At 44.7% G+C, this 13882-nt stretch overlaps 1 protein-coding gene and 1 long non-coding RNA gene across 5 annotated transcripts in view; one reads left to right on the top strand and one right to left on the bottom strand.

Annotated features, from left to right (window-relative positions):
- Plpp1 (phospholipid phosphatase 1) overlaps positions 1 to 2781 on the bottom strand; it is a 60271-nt gene extending 57490 nt beyond the window's left edge. Inside the window, exon 1 of one of the 3 annotated variants that reach the window (XM_059276738.1) lies at positions 2272 to 2781. In XM_059276738.1, the coding sequence (XP_059132721.1) occupies positions 2272 to 2329 (58 nt within the window). In that variant the 5' untranslated portion in view covers positions 2330 to 2781. The remainder of the gene's footprint in view (positions 1 to 2271) is intronic. The other 2 variants (XM_059276740.1, XM_059276739.1) reach the window with 2 other exon arrangements.
- Positions 2233 to 9847, top strand: LOC131922010 (uncharacterized). Of its 2 annotated transcripts, XR_009382162.1 has the most exons (4): positions 2233 to 2457; positions 6950 to 7102; positions 8059 to 8192; positions 9744 to 9847. It is a non-coding gene; the product is annotated as an uncharacterized LOC131922010 (long non-coding RNA). The 2 variants fall into 2 exon arrangements; XR_009382161.1 differs by lacking the exon at positions 6950 to 7102.
- The last annotated feature ends 4035 nt before the right edge of the window (positions 9848 to 13882 follow it).

Genomic DNA, 13882 nt, shown 5'->3' on the forward strand with positions numbered 1-13882 from the left:
GGAACAACCAAGGCTACACAGAGAAACCTTGTCTTGAAAAAAAACAAAAACTATATATACATATATATATCAATGCCTTACAGATATCTTATTCCTGAAACTGTGGGGTCAACTGGGGCAGTCAGATCACTCTAAGCTCAACAGAATGTATCACGTTGAAAACACAGGCCACCAGAAAATATAACTTATAAAATTTCACTGCGTACACATTTTCCCACTACACATGATCTCTGTCAGTTTATTTGTTCAGTATAGGGATTCACTCTGTAGACTAGGCTGACCTACACTACGTCTGTAGCCCAGACTAGCCTCTAACTCATGACAATCTTCCTACCTTAACCTTCTGAGTGATGGGATTACAAGCATGAGCCGAAACACCAGTCTCACGCATGAATTTTTTAAAAGGACAGATCTACCATGTGGCCTCCTATTAATAACATGAGCTGTGGCTGCCTATGAGTAGTACGGGTTGGTTCAGCCCTCCTAATCGGTGTTTGGTATAGGAAAAGGACATCATAATTTAGCCAGGCATGGGAGAGCATGCCGATATTCCCAACACTCTGGAGGTTGGGGAAGAAGAGGCATAAGTTCCAAACCAGGCTGCACTGCAAGACCCTGTCCAGAAAGAAGGCAGAAAGGGAGGGAGGGAAAGAAGAAAAGAAAGGAAAAAAGAGAAGTATTTCCTAAGCTAGTAATTTTAAAATAGTATGCCCTAACATCTGAAAAGGTGTTTCCACAAAGACTACTTTTGTTTAGTGACCCAGGATCTCCCTAGGTAGCCTAGGCTGGATCTGAACTAAATATTTTCCTGCCTCCACCTCACAGGTGCCTGAGTTACAGGCTACCACATGTTACTAAAGCCTGTCCTAAGACTGAATCCTCTCTTTTAAACCAACCGTACAATTCACTGTGAAAATGCGGGGTGAAGGTGTCCTGGTAAAGAGAGAAGTTGCACCGATTTTTTTTTTTTTTTTAAGAAAGGACTCTAAGAAAATGCATTTTAAAAAAAAATGTACCAAAATTTTCACAGTTGGACAAGACAGGGGATGTCTAAACGGTCAGGCTGGAAGCGGGAGAGAGGAATAGTCAAGAGCTGCTAGATTAAAGCCTGAGGAAACAGGTCTTATCTCCGAGAAGCCAGTAGGCATATCTGTACCTAAGATGCAAAAGCCACTAGTCCCCTTGAGAACTTGCCAGGACTACTTCAATTACTTTAACCATCACCCAAACCTCCAACGGTTTACAACTGACTATACAGAAAAAAAGGTTTCGGAAGCCACTGCTTCCAAAGCCTGGCCCTTGTCCAGATGATTCCAGCCCTCCTCCCCCGGAAAGAAAGACAGACCTGGCGACCAGAGACCCCCCCCCAAAAAAAAACTGAATTCTTCCGATCAGGAAAATAACGCCGACTTTGCTGTAGCTAGAGAAGTGTCTAGAACTCCTTGCTGGACTGTCACAGGAGACAGAAAGGTAAACCGCCGCAAGGTCTGCGCAAGAAGGAAACAGCAGGACTCCTGCGTTTGGGTTGGGGGGGTGGGGGTGGGGAGGGAACGCAACCTTCTTCACACCTCACCAGGCAGAAACCTGGCATCTTCATCCCCCTCTTGCAACCTGACAATTTACAACCTGGCAACGCCTTCTAATTAGGAACGTTCTAAGCCTTTTATAGTCGAAAACTTTAAAGTGCTTTTTCTCACAAGTTATGGTACACCCGGCACTGGAGCCTGCTGCTCCACGGGGAGGGGGGGGGGGGGTTGCATCAAACCTCCAGCTTCGCTGCAGAACCTGATGAGCCAGTGGCTAGCTAGGCTTCTCTGCACCGTGGAGAGGGAGGAGCCCACCCTGTCCGGTAGAGTGTGGCCAGCGGGGGGGAAAAAAAGAGAGGGTAACAACAGCACAGGCGAGAAGAGCGGCCAAGCAGGGCTAGGACTCAGCGCACCGGCAGACAGGCAGGGGGAGCCCACGCGGGAGCCAAGAGTGCAGGATGCAGAAGCTGGGGGGGGGGGGGGTCCCCCCTTTTAGCTGCGCAAGCGGGCTCCCCGGACAACTCTCTCCCCGCAGCAGCGGCGGCGGCGGCAGCGGCGGCGGCGCACGCGCGCGCGCGCGCGCGGGGCCGGGCACACCCACCCTACACCAAGTGCGCGGCTCCGCGGCAGTGTCTCCCCCCCCCCCCCCCCGTCCCCGTCCCCGTCCTCTCCCCCACCCCTGCCTCCCCGCCCCCCGTCCCCCGCCCGCCCGGAAGACCCCCGGGGACCGCGGCGCCTGACGTACCCAGCAAGACGCACAGCACATCGAGGGCCACGTACGGCAGCCGCGTCTTGTCGAACATGGTCTCCGGCCGGACGGCTGGCTACCTGGGGCGGGCGGCGGTTGGAACGGACCGCGGCCGATCAGGAGAGCCAATGCCCGGGAGGCTCGCCCGCGGGACGGCGGCGGCCCCAAGCGACTGCGCCTCGGGTACTGAGGGGGTGCTGCGTCCCGGCACAATGGGCCAGGCTGAGCGCTGCGACCGTGCAGGGCTGCGAGCAGGACCTGGACCCCTCCTCCCTTCACCGTCCCGTCCCCTCCACCCACCCACCCCTCTTCAACGGGGACTCGGGGGCCAGCTGCCGCCGCTCCGTCGCCACCGGGCGCCTGCCCTTGTCAGCGCTGGCTCGCCGCGGCCGCACGCTCGCCGCTGCCCGGTACCCTCTCCAAACAGGCGGGGCGAGCGGACTCGAGCTTTAAGGATGAGGACCCGTGGGGGTGGGAGGACGAAGAGAGAGAGGGAGGGAGGGAGGGAGGGACGCGGGCTCCGGCTCCTCCCGCCTGGCCGTACGGCTGAAGCCTGTGCGCGCTCTCGCGGGCTGAAGGAGCGCGCCCAGGCGACAATGGGGCGGAGTCGGGGATGGGGCGGAGTCGGGGAAACCCCAAGCCCGCGCCGGTAGCCAATCAGCGTCGGCGACCCCGTCCGCCGACCGGCGGAGCCCGCCCGGGATCTGGGAGCCGGCTGACGGGGGCGGGACCGGTTGCAAGGATTGCGAGCCCTCTCTTTTTCCATTCAGCCCTTGGTGCTTGCTAGGCGATGCTTCCTTTAAAGGAGAGCCGGACCCGGGGGACACCATCCCGCAGCTCCTACGGCCTGCCACCCCTCTCCTCCCGTGAGGATGGGACCGTGGCGGGCTCGCCCTCACCGAATTGTTTAAGCATGTTACCTCTAAGCCCCCTTCTGGGAGAGGCCTTCCTCGTGGTTCTAGCTGAGCTCAGTTTTTGCAAGAATCCTTCTTGCTGTCTGATCATGCTTGATATTTTAATACTCAATATCTGAACGGATTTACCGTCCCACCTTGGATGTATGTAAATCCGCGGTCTGCCCTTAGCAAGAATACCCCTGCTATAGTTGTCCTCTTAGTAATTTTCTGTCCACGGACTCACTTCACTCTCTTTGTTCCCCAGCTGAGTTTCCCCTTCAGGACTCCGACTGCAGGAGACTTGATAGGGACTTCATTGGGGAGGAGTGTGGAGACGTGTCCGGCGGTAAAGCTCCGGCCCTGCATAGAGGGGCCTTAGGTTTGATTGGCAGCGTAGCAGCACCGGTGCTCACATTCACAATAGAGTTAATGACGTCTTAATAAGTATCAATCCCTTTTCAATAGTGGCAATCCCCTTGCCCGTTCCCAGGAGGCCTTTGGAACACATTTAGTAATCTCGGTTTCCTACTTTGTAAAAAGGGGATGTTGACGATCCCTGCTGTCTGTTCTATTCAAGAGGAAGTGGTGAGGTTAAGAGAAGGTAGTGTGAAAATCGCTTTATAAAGAGTTAAACCACCACTACCGATGTTAACAATAGATGGTTTCCTCCTTGTTCATAGCTTTTTTTTTTTTTGAGACAGTCTCATATAACCCAGGAGGGCCTCCCATTCTGCAGTGTAGCAGAGAATGGCCTTAAACTCCTGATCCTCCTGCCTCTACCTCCCAAGGTATTATAACAAGCCTGAGCCTCCACGCCAAGGTTTTCATAGCTTACCTTCTTACATGAAGATGTAAAATAGAAATCACAAAACACACCTTCTGCTTCTCGGGCATTTGCTGCAAAACACCCCAAAAGACAAATGGAAGGATCTTAATCTTTGGGGGTCAGATGTATATTTCCAAGTGCAACTGTAAAACCACAGATGAAATATGTATTTGGGGAAAAAAATTATATCTTCTTTTAAAGAAATTAGATTTTTTTAAATTTCAGCTTCTTTGAATAGCTTCTAAAAGCTTTCAACCATTTATACCCAAAAAGATGTGCCAGTTTTGATTCGTTTTCCTTAACTCCAGAGTTATGAGTCCTAGAGAGCAAGGTCTTAATAAATTTAAAACACTTGTGATAGGACGATTCATTTTTTTAACTTTTATCGAATACATACTGTATGCTAGGTACAGTCTAGACTTGAAGTTTTATCTAAACAGCTTTGAGATGAACATGCTGGACAAGATGGTACCCAGCTGTAATTCCAGCACTTGAGAGGCAGAAATAAGGGAATCAGAAGTTCCAGGGACAACCTTGGCTACAAAGCAAGTTTGTAGTCCAGTTGATGATAAACCTCCTTCCACATGAATTCTTAGCTTGGTTTCTGTTGCTGTGATAAGACCATGAACAAAAGCAACTTGGGGAGGAAAGAGTTTACTTGAGCTTACAGTTACAGTTCATCATTAAAGAAGTCGGGGGCAGGAGCTCAAGGCAGGAACCTGGAGGTAGGAACCTGAAGCTGATACCATGGAGGAGCACCGTTTACTGGCTTGCTCAGCTTTCTTATACCACCCAGGACCAACCACCATCTTATGAGTGGCACCACCCACAGTGATCTGAACCCTCCCACATCAATCATTAATCAGGAAAATGTCCCACAGACTCTACAGGCCAGTCTGATGGAGGCCAGTCCTCAACTGAGATTGAGATTCCCTCTTCCCAGATTACTGTAGCATGTGTCAAGTTGACCAAAAAAAAAAAAAAAAAAAAAAACCAACAACAACAAAATAAACAAAAAAACCCAACCTAACCAGGACAAGTGTCAACTAATAAATGTATATGAATGAACAGATGTTAAAACTATTAGGCAACTGGGTTATGGGAATTTTGAGGGCCACATCCTGCCACCTACCCATAGCTCATTTATTATTGACAAAAAAAGAAAAGGTTAACTTTATAGAAGAGATCGGGCTGTTACCACATGAACTCAGGTGGTCAGATTCAGCTTCACTAAGTTTAAGACAAGACATTGGCTAAGTTTTGATGACATGAAACGTGAAATACAGAGCATCACTGGACCCAAAGACATTTCATCCAAGCTTGACTGTCTGTGACCTTACAGTCTAGGACTCATAACTCTGGAGGTAAGGAAAACAGAATCAAAACTGGCACATCTTTCTGGGTATAAATTGTTGAAAGCTTTTAGAAATTATTCAAAGCAGCTGAAATTTAAAAAAATCTAATTTCCTTAAAAGAAAATAAGTAAAGTTAATTTTGTTATAGTCTTATCTATGTATATTTTTACTCTTGTTTGAGGTATTATGTTTATGCAACTCATTTAAAGTTGTAATATGTCATTAAGAAATACAGATTAGGCTGGGCAGTGGTGGCGCACGCTTTTAATCCCAGCACTCGGGAGGCAGAGGCAGGTGGATCTCTGTGAGTTCGAGGCCAGCCTGGTCTCCAAAGCGAGTACCAGGAAAGGCGCAAAGCTACACAGAGAAACCCTGTCTTGAAAAAACCAAAAAATAAAAAAATAATAATAATAAAATAAATACAGATTAATAGTCATCTGTGATAATCAAACTTATAGTCATGTTAAGTTTTCTAGGTATACATGGATATATTTCAGTTAGGTAGATAATCTTCAAACACTTCAAAGACCTGCAGAATATGGCATTTTAAATGTTTTAAAAACTTAGACTTTTCTAGACAATGAGACATATCTGCTCCTGGCAGTACCAATTATTTCAAAGAGGATGATGGACATCAAAGAAACTCCACATGGAGTTTGCTTTCTTTATGGCAAAAATAGCCATTTGGGCAAGAAACTGCTCTTGCCTAGACTGCTTGACAAAATGTTGTATAAACTGGACATACAGGACCCATAGGAAAATGACCACTAAATTTTGCCATAACAAGGTGAAATGGTCCTTTGGGTCCCTGCTTCTATGACTCCAGACACTCTACAGGACACAGGAAAGAGCGACTGAGAGACTCTAGGACCATAGGCTAAAGATGGATGCCCCAACATTACAGAAAAACTTTGGGTGACTGTCTAAGCAACCAGCTATCTCTGTCATTTCTAGAATTATAAAAGTTGCTTGCAATGCATTTCTTCTTTACTCAGGTAATATTATAATCCTTCCAGGGTTGTTGATGGAGTTGAAGACTAGATAATTATAATTATAGTTTTCCTTAGTCATGATAAAAGGTAAATTAGATATAAAACTAGACTCACAAAATAGGATAGATGATAGAATATTTTCTTTAATTTTGCCAAATACAAATAGACTAGATATTGTAACTATAATTCTTGCTTGATAACTGCTTTGTTATATATAATTTTACTGTGTTAAAGTTAAAAATCTTTCTTTTTGATTAGACAGAATAGGGGAAGTTCTGTGGGATGTCTTTCTGTACGCTGTGAATATGTATTGCTCTCATTGGCTAATAAATAAAGTTGCATTGGCCTATGGCAGGGCAGGATGGAGCCAGGTGGGAAAATCCAAGACAGATAGTGAGAGGAGAAAGGAGAGTGGGGGGAGATGCCAAACCACGGTCCAAGGAGGAACATGTAATGGGATGCAGATAAAGCCATGGAACACATGGTAATACATAGATTAATAGTTATGGGTTGAGTTAAGTTGTAAGAGCTAGCTAGCAAGAAGCCTGAGCCAACAGACCATAGAATTTGCAATTAATATTAAGCCTCTGAGTGGTTATTTTATAGGTGGCTGCAGGACTGTGGAGCTGGGCAGGCCCAGAGAAACTTCCAGCTACACCAGCAGATATGTTGGATGGAGGAATAAGTCAACTGAAACTATGAGATAGCAACCATACAAATTTATAAGAAATATCTACTACTGAAGTGGTATATTCAAATGTGAAATTTCAAGAGCTAGGGAAATGGTTAGGTTGGTAAAGTGCTTGTCATGCAAGCATGAGGACCTGAGTGTGGATTCCCAGCATTCATGTAAAAATCAGGGCATAGCAGTGTGCACCTGTAATCTCATCAGTGGGGAGGCAGGGACAGACAGATGCCTGGAGCTTCCTGGACAGCCAGTGTAGCCTATTTGTGAGCTGTAGTTTGAGTGAGAGACCATGTCCAAAAAGAAATAAGCTAGAGAGTGATTGAGGAAGACACCTAAATTTGGTATATGGCCTCCACCACACAAACATGTTCACACATACACACACACACACACACACACACACACACACACCAAAAACAGGTGAACATTCTCACCTTATTAAATCTCTGCACTCAATTCAAGGCTAACTAGACTACATAGCAAGACCCCAACTCAAAAGAAAATAGGAGGAGGAAGAAGAAGACACTGCAGTAGTGTTGGTGCATGCCTTTACTCCCAGCACTGGAAAGGCAGCACCAGAAGGATCCTGAGTTCATGGCCAGTTTAGGCTACATAATAAATTCCAGGCTAGTCTCGGTCACAGAGTAAGAGAAACCCAATCCTCCAATTTCCCTACTCCAAAAGAAAGTGAAAACACATTCTTATTAATGTTTTTATTAATTATTTATTCATCCATTTTAAATTTATTTTTAAAAACAGCTCTAATAAGAGATCATTTGTGCCAGCAATATTTCTCAGCAGGTAAAAGCTGTTGCCATACAAGCATTAACAGTCTGAGTTTGAGACCCAGAGCCAAAAGTAAAAGGAGAAAACTGACTCCTAAAGTTGTCCTCTGACTTCACCATGGCGCGAGCAAACCCTCCTCATGCACACGTATCCTACACACACACACACACACACACACACACACACACACACAATAACAATAAATACATTGTCTAAGTGACTTCATTCCTCTATCCTACAGCTCACCTGTTGGAAGTATATAGCCCTGCAATTGTGAGGATGTTCCCAGAATTGAATGACCACAATCAACTTTAACACATTTTCACCAGTCAAGAAGGAAACTTTAGAGCTATGAACAAGTAGTCATTTCCAATGGTAATTACTTACCTACCTTTTGTCTCTATATAATTGCCCATTCCAGCCTTCCTCCCCCGACCCCATCTGCCTCTAACTATTTAACCTCTGATCAACATCTCCTCTTCTCTTTTTCCCAATCACTTACTCATGCCTCTGGTAACCGCCATGCCAGTCAGTCTTCCTCCATGCATGAGTGAGATTGTACAGTAGTTTTCTTTCTGCGCATGACTTACTTGAATGGGTGTTCTCCAGGTTCACCCATGGGTCACAGCCTTTCATTCTTTTTATGACTGGACTTGCCCCCCCCCCCATCTATCTCCACATATACGTGTTAATCTCACGTCTTAGCCAATGTCAATAGTGCTGCCATGAATATGGACATGCAGATGTCTCTCTTTGGATATACACCAGTTGTGGGACTGCTGGATTATGTGCTAGTTTTATTTCTAACATTCTGGAGAAACTGCGTGATGGTTATGCTAATTTATACCTCACAGGCAGTATATAGGAATTATTGTATCACCATATCCTCACTGGTGTGACTCTTTTGATACTAGCCATTCTAAGAGGTGTGAGGTGATTTGCCTTCCTCAATGGTTGAGTGATTCATGCAGCATTTATTGATCTGACGATATATATCAGTCTCAGGACACAGTTGTAGAAGGGCCAAAGTGAGCAAGAGAGGACCCTTTCCTCAAGTAGCCTGCTACCCACTCAGAAAGCCAGGCATGTAGATAAATGAATGCAGCGTTGTACAGAAGTGTGCTGGTGTACAGCAGGCTCACAGACCAGAGTGGGAGCCCTGGAAAGATGCCATAGGGAGGTGACTCTTGTGTTGTTCCTAGCCCTCTGCCACAGTGACAGTGTTCCTGAGTGAAAAGGAAGTACACAGTTGAGATGTTAACAGGCCCTCCCCAACTCAGGAGTCCTAGATAATAACTTTAAACAGCAGGTTAATGGCCAGGCCTGTTGGCACACACCTTTAGTCTTAGCACAAGAGAGGCAGAGAAGCAGGAGAATCTCTGTGAGTTCGAGGCCAGCCTGATCTACATAGTGAGTTCTAGTACAGCCAGAGCTACATATATTTGAGACCTTGCCTCAAAAAAATAGTTAATAAATCAAATTCCATTAAAATATCTGAACTCCTTCCGTGTTATTTAAAGTAAAGTCTGTGCTGTGTATATTCTGAATTGGAAAAAGAATGATTGAGAAATACTTGATTTTGGAGTAGGGTTCACCTCACCTTGGGGAGTTGTATGATCATGATTAGCTAGCTTCTGGAGCACTGAGACAAAATATATCAAACAACTTTGAAATCGCAGTAACAATTAAAAAAAGAAAATTCAAGTAGTGACAGCACTAATAACTTTTGGGGAAAAAAATAAACCCATCCCTGGACTGCACCCACATCCTCAGAACATCCCTTAAATGCTTAGTTTATCCTTGCCCAACAGTTTTTCTCCCTGCAGCTCAAACGTCAAACAAAAGCTAAGTATCCTGGGCTTGGGAAAAATATTCCCGAAGACTTCCCCCAAAAGAAACTACTTTTCTCTCTTCTGTCATTACTAGACTTCAGAAAGGAGTCTGCATTAGATACTGTAGTCACTGCTGCGACTTCAAGGAAGAAAAGCGTGATTAGACTCACAGTCTACTGCAGGGTCCATCATGGCAGGGAAGGGCATGGTGGGAGAGAATTTCAGGCATGGCAGCGGGAACGTAAGGCAGCTGGGCGCATGGTACCATATGATGACGCAGGAAGCAGTGAATGCTGGCACCCCGCCTGCTTTCTTTTTTCTTCTGTCCAGGTCCCCAGCCCATGGGATGTTGCCACTCACATTTAGGCTGTGTCTTTCCCTCTCAGTTACAAGCCCAGAGGTGGATCTCCCAAGTCATTCTAACACAGTCAAGTTGAGGGTGAAGATTAGAGTCTACAGTCTCTGTCCTGCACTTCCTCTCCTCTTAAATACCCCTGACCTCAGTTCTGTCCACTCCTTCATTAAGAATGCTCTGGTATGTTATTGGTAAGTCTTTCTCTGTTGCAGCAGAGCTCCCCATGTCTTTATTGAACAAAGTGTCTGCAGGATAATAATCAATATATTTGTAATAACCTTGTATATTTGTGCTTCCACGTGCCTATGTCCTTTTTCGCTAACTGAACTGAAGCAAATAGTTTTTATTATATTCAAATAGCATCGTAAAACTAGAATAGTTAATATAAATGGCTGTTTCCACATTGCATGTATCCCTAAAAGAAAATCACACAATATGGTGTATTTTTTATACTTATTGTCAAAACTGTTTGGCTCTGATTAAAGTTTTTATCATATAATATTTTATATCAATTTGATGAAGCATAATAAAATGAACCATCATGAATCTACTACTCAACAAAACAGCTGAATCATTTGTATGTATATGACAGGGTCTCACTGAATAACCAAACTGGCTTCCAGTTCCTGCCTCAGTCTCTGAAGTGCTAGGAAGGATTACAGGCAGCATGCCACCCCGCCCAGCTTACATGTAAATCTTAACAATATCCTTGAGTTCACCTAGATAGTCTTTTTCTTGTTCCCTCACTCAAAAGCTCTTATTTAGAGGTGCACACGCGCACGCCTGTCTGCCTGTCTATCTTGGCTTTCAACTTTTAAAAATCTTATGCCATGGAGCTGGAGCAATGACTCAGAAGTTTAGAGCACTTGTTGCTTTTGCAGAGGACCCAGGCTTAATTTCCAGCACCCACGTGGTGGCTCACAACTACCTATATCTCCATTCCAATGGGATCCAACACCCTCTTCTGACTTCTGCAGACACTAGGCATGCACATGGTGATCATAAACACACATGCTAACAAAACATTCATGCACATAAAATAATAATTAATATGAAAAGTTTTTTTTTTTTAAAAGCCATCTGTTGGATAGATAGATCATAGGCCCTAGATGCTACTAAATGAACCTAATATTAACCTTAGAGATCAATGCGTCTCTCATCCCGAATCGAAAAGCTTCTAGTTGTAGTAGATGGTGATTCGCATAGTGACCACAACTGGCTAAGACGTTGCCAGATGTTCGGTCCTAACGGGAGCATATATGTACTTGATCCCCTCCCAAGATCCAGGGATCATTTCAGAAGAGGGTGCAGAAAGAATATAGAGCCTAAGACAAGGGTTGCCTGCCAGGAGATGTTGTCCTCTGGACATGGCAGGGAAGCTGCCCAGCTGAACTCACAGCAGTAGCAACAACATGGACCAAAATCTGTGCAAACCCAAGGCAGACCGAATCCCAGTGTGGAGTATGGAAACGGAGTGGGGCACAGCACCCCACTCCAAGATGGGGGGCTCCTGGCAATTACTAGCCTCTGGGAAAGGGAGAAACAGTTTCCTTTAAGAGTGTGACCCTTGGTAAGCTGCCCACTCTCCAGTGAAGACAACATATCCAGAAACATTTGGGCACCTTGTCTTGAAGGAAAAAACAAAAAAAAAAAAGACACAAAGTTGAACGGGTAGGGTGTGATGCACGGAACACTTGAGGGAAGGGAGGAGTGGGTATGGCCAAAATTCATTGTTTGAAACTCTCAAAGAATTCACAAGAGTCTTAAAATTAAAATAAAATCTTGGCCGGGCGGTGGTGGCCCACGCCTTTAGTCCCAGCACTTGGGAGGCAGAGGCAGGCGGATCTCTGTGAGTTCGAGGCCAGCCTGGTCTACAGAGTGAGTTCTAGGAAAGGCACAAAGTTACACAGAGAAACCCTGTCTCAAAAAAAAATTTTTTTAATTAAAAAAATGAAAATAAAAAATAAAATCTTTAAAAATAAAAAAAAATCAAACAAACCACAGCCTGCCTTTGAGAACTCTCTGAGCTCATGGAAAGCACACACACACACACACATACACACACACACACACACACACACACACACACACACACACATACACACACACACATACATGTGGTGGTATTGTGTTCCCCAAATTATGATGTGCCCTAATAAACTTATCTGGAGTCAGAGAACAGAAAAGCCACTAGATCCTAGGATAGGCAGTGGTAGCACACGCCTTTAATCCTAGCATTCCAGAGGCAGAAATCCATCTGTTCAAGGATACAGCCAAGCATAGTGACTCACTCCTTTAATCTCAGAAAGTGAGCCTTTAATCCCAGGGAGTGATGGTAGAAAGCAGAAAGGTATATAAGGCATGGGGACCAGAAACTAGAAGCATTTGGCTGGTTAAGCATTTGGTTGGTTAAGCTTTTAGGCTTTGAGCAGCACAGTTCAGCTGAGAGCCATTGGGATATGAGGACACAGAGGCTTCCAGTCTGAGGAAACAAGACCAGCTGAGAAGTGGGCCAGGTGAGGTTAGCTGTGGCTTGTTCTGTCTCTCTGATCTTCCAGTGTTCACCCCAATACCTGGCCCAGATTTGTTTTATTAATAAAGACTCTTTAAGATTCATGCTATAACGCCTTTAATCCCAGCACTCGGGAGGCAGAGGCAGGCGGATCTCTGTGAGTTCGAGGCCAGCCTGGACTACCAAGTGAGTTCCAGGAAAGGCGCAAAGCTACACAGAGAAACCCTGTCTCGAAAAACCAAAAAAAAACAAAAAACAAAAAACAAAAACAAAAACAAAAAAAAAAACCCCAATTTAAAAAAAAAAAAAAAAAAAAAAAAGATTCATGCTATACATACACACCCCAAAATGTATACCATATGTAGTTTTCTGCCCTTATTTTTCCTTACTCAATTATAGTAGTTTTATTATTGTTTTATTTTGGTTTTTGAGACAGGGTCTCATTGTACAGTCCAAACTGTGCCCACACTGACCATACAGTGGGAGCGAACTGGCCTGGGACTCCCAATCTTCTGGCATTGCTGGGGTTATAGGCATGCTTCACCATGCCTGGCTTCAGTGGTGTTTCTCACATTACCTGCTGGCGCTGGCTGCAGCTGTGTGCCTGTCATATTACCATGAATGTACCGCCATTGTTCTGGCTTAGTCACTGAGGCTATTTCCTTTTCCTTTTCTTACTTTCTTCCTTCCTTTCTTTTTTCTTTTAATGATGTTGCTGCAAACATCCACAGCCTTCTGTTTGGAATTTCTGGCTATGGATCTGCTGTGCTATGGCTACACCCTTCTTCAGCTCCACAAAATAGCCCAGACAGCATCCCTAACAGTTTCACCTTTTACCCTGGAAAAGAGTCTGAATTCTCAGTACAATAGTTTGTGATTGTCTTTTGGTGATTTAATGGTCATAATGTATATTCCGATGTAACCTTGATTTGCATTTTGCTGATCATTAAGTGGTTTGGACACCTTTTCCTGAATTTATTCACCAAAATTATTCCTTTTCCATTGACTGCCTATTCTCTTCTATCATTTTCTATTTGGTTGTTTAATCTTATCCTTATAAATTATAGACATTTTATATGTGTGTGTGTGTGTATGTGTGTGTGTATTCTCAATAATCATCCTTCATATTATTCATTTTTCCTCTTAAAATATATCTTCTTGTTTCAACTAACTAATACAATTCTATAAATGTAACATAAGCAGAAGTTGACAGGCAGATTCTTTAAGGGTTTTTACTTTTCCAACTTCCACCCATTGTTTCCTACATTCTTTGACAATGTCTGGAATTATAGCATGCCTGTGTGACCCTGAGGAAAAGACCAAGGGCCCTGTAATGTCACCGGGCCACCAAATAACCAGCAAGGGA

The sequence above is a fragment of the Peromyscus eremicus genome, chromosome 11 (assembly GCF_949786415.1).
Source record: "Peromyscus eremicus chromosome 11, PerEre_H2_v1, whole genome shotgun sequence".
NCBI classification, from domain to species: Eukaryota; Metazoa; Chordata; class Mammalia; order Rodentia; family Cricetidae; genus Peromyscus; species Peromyscus eremicus.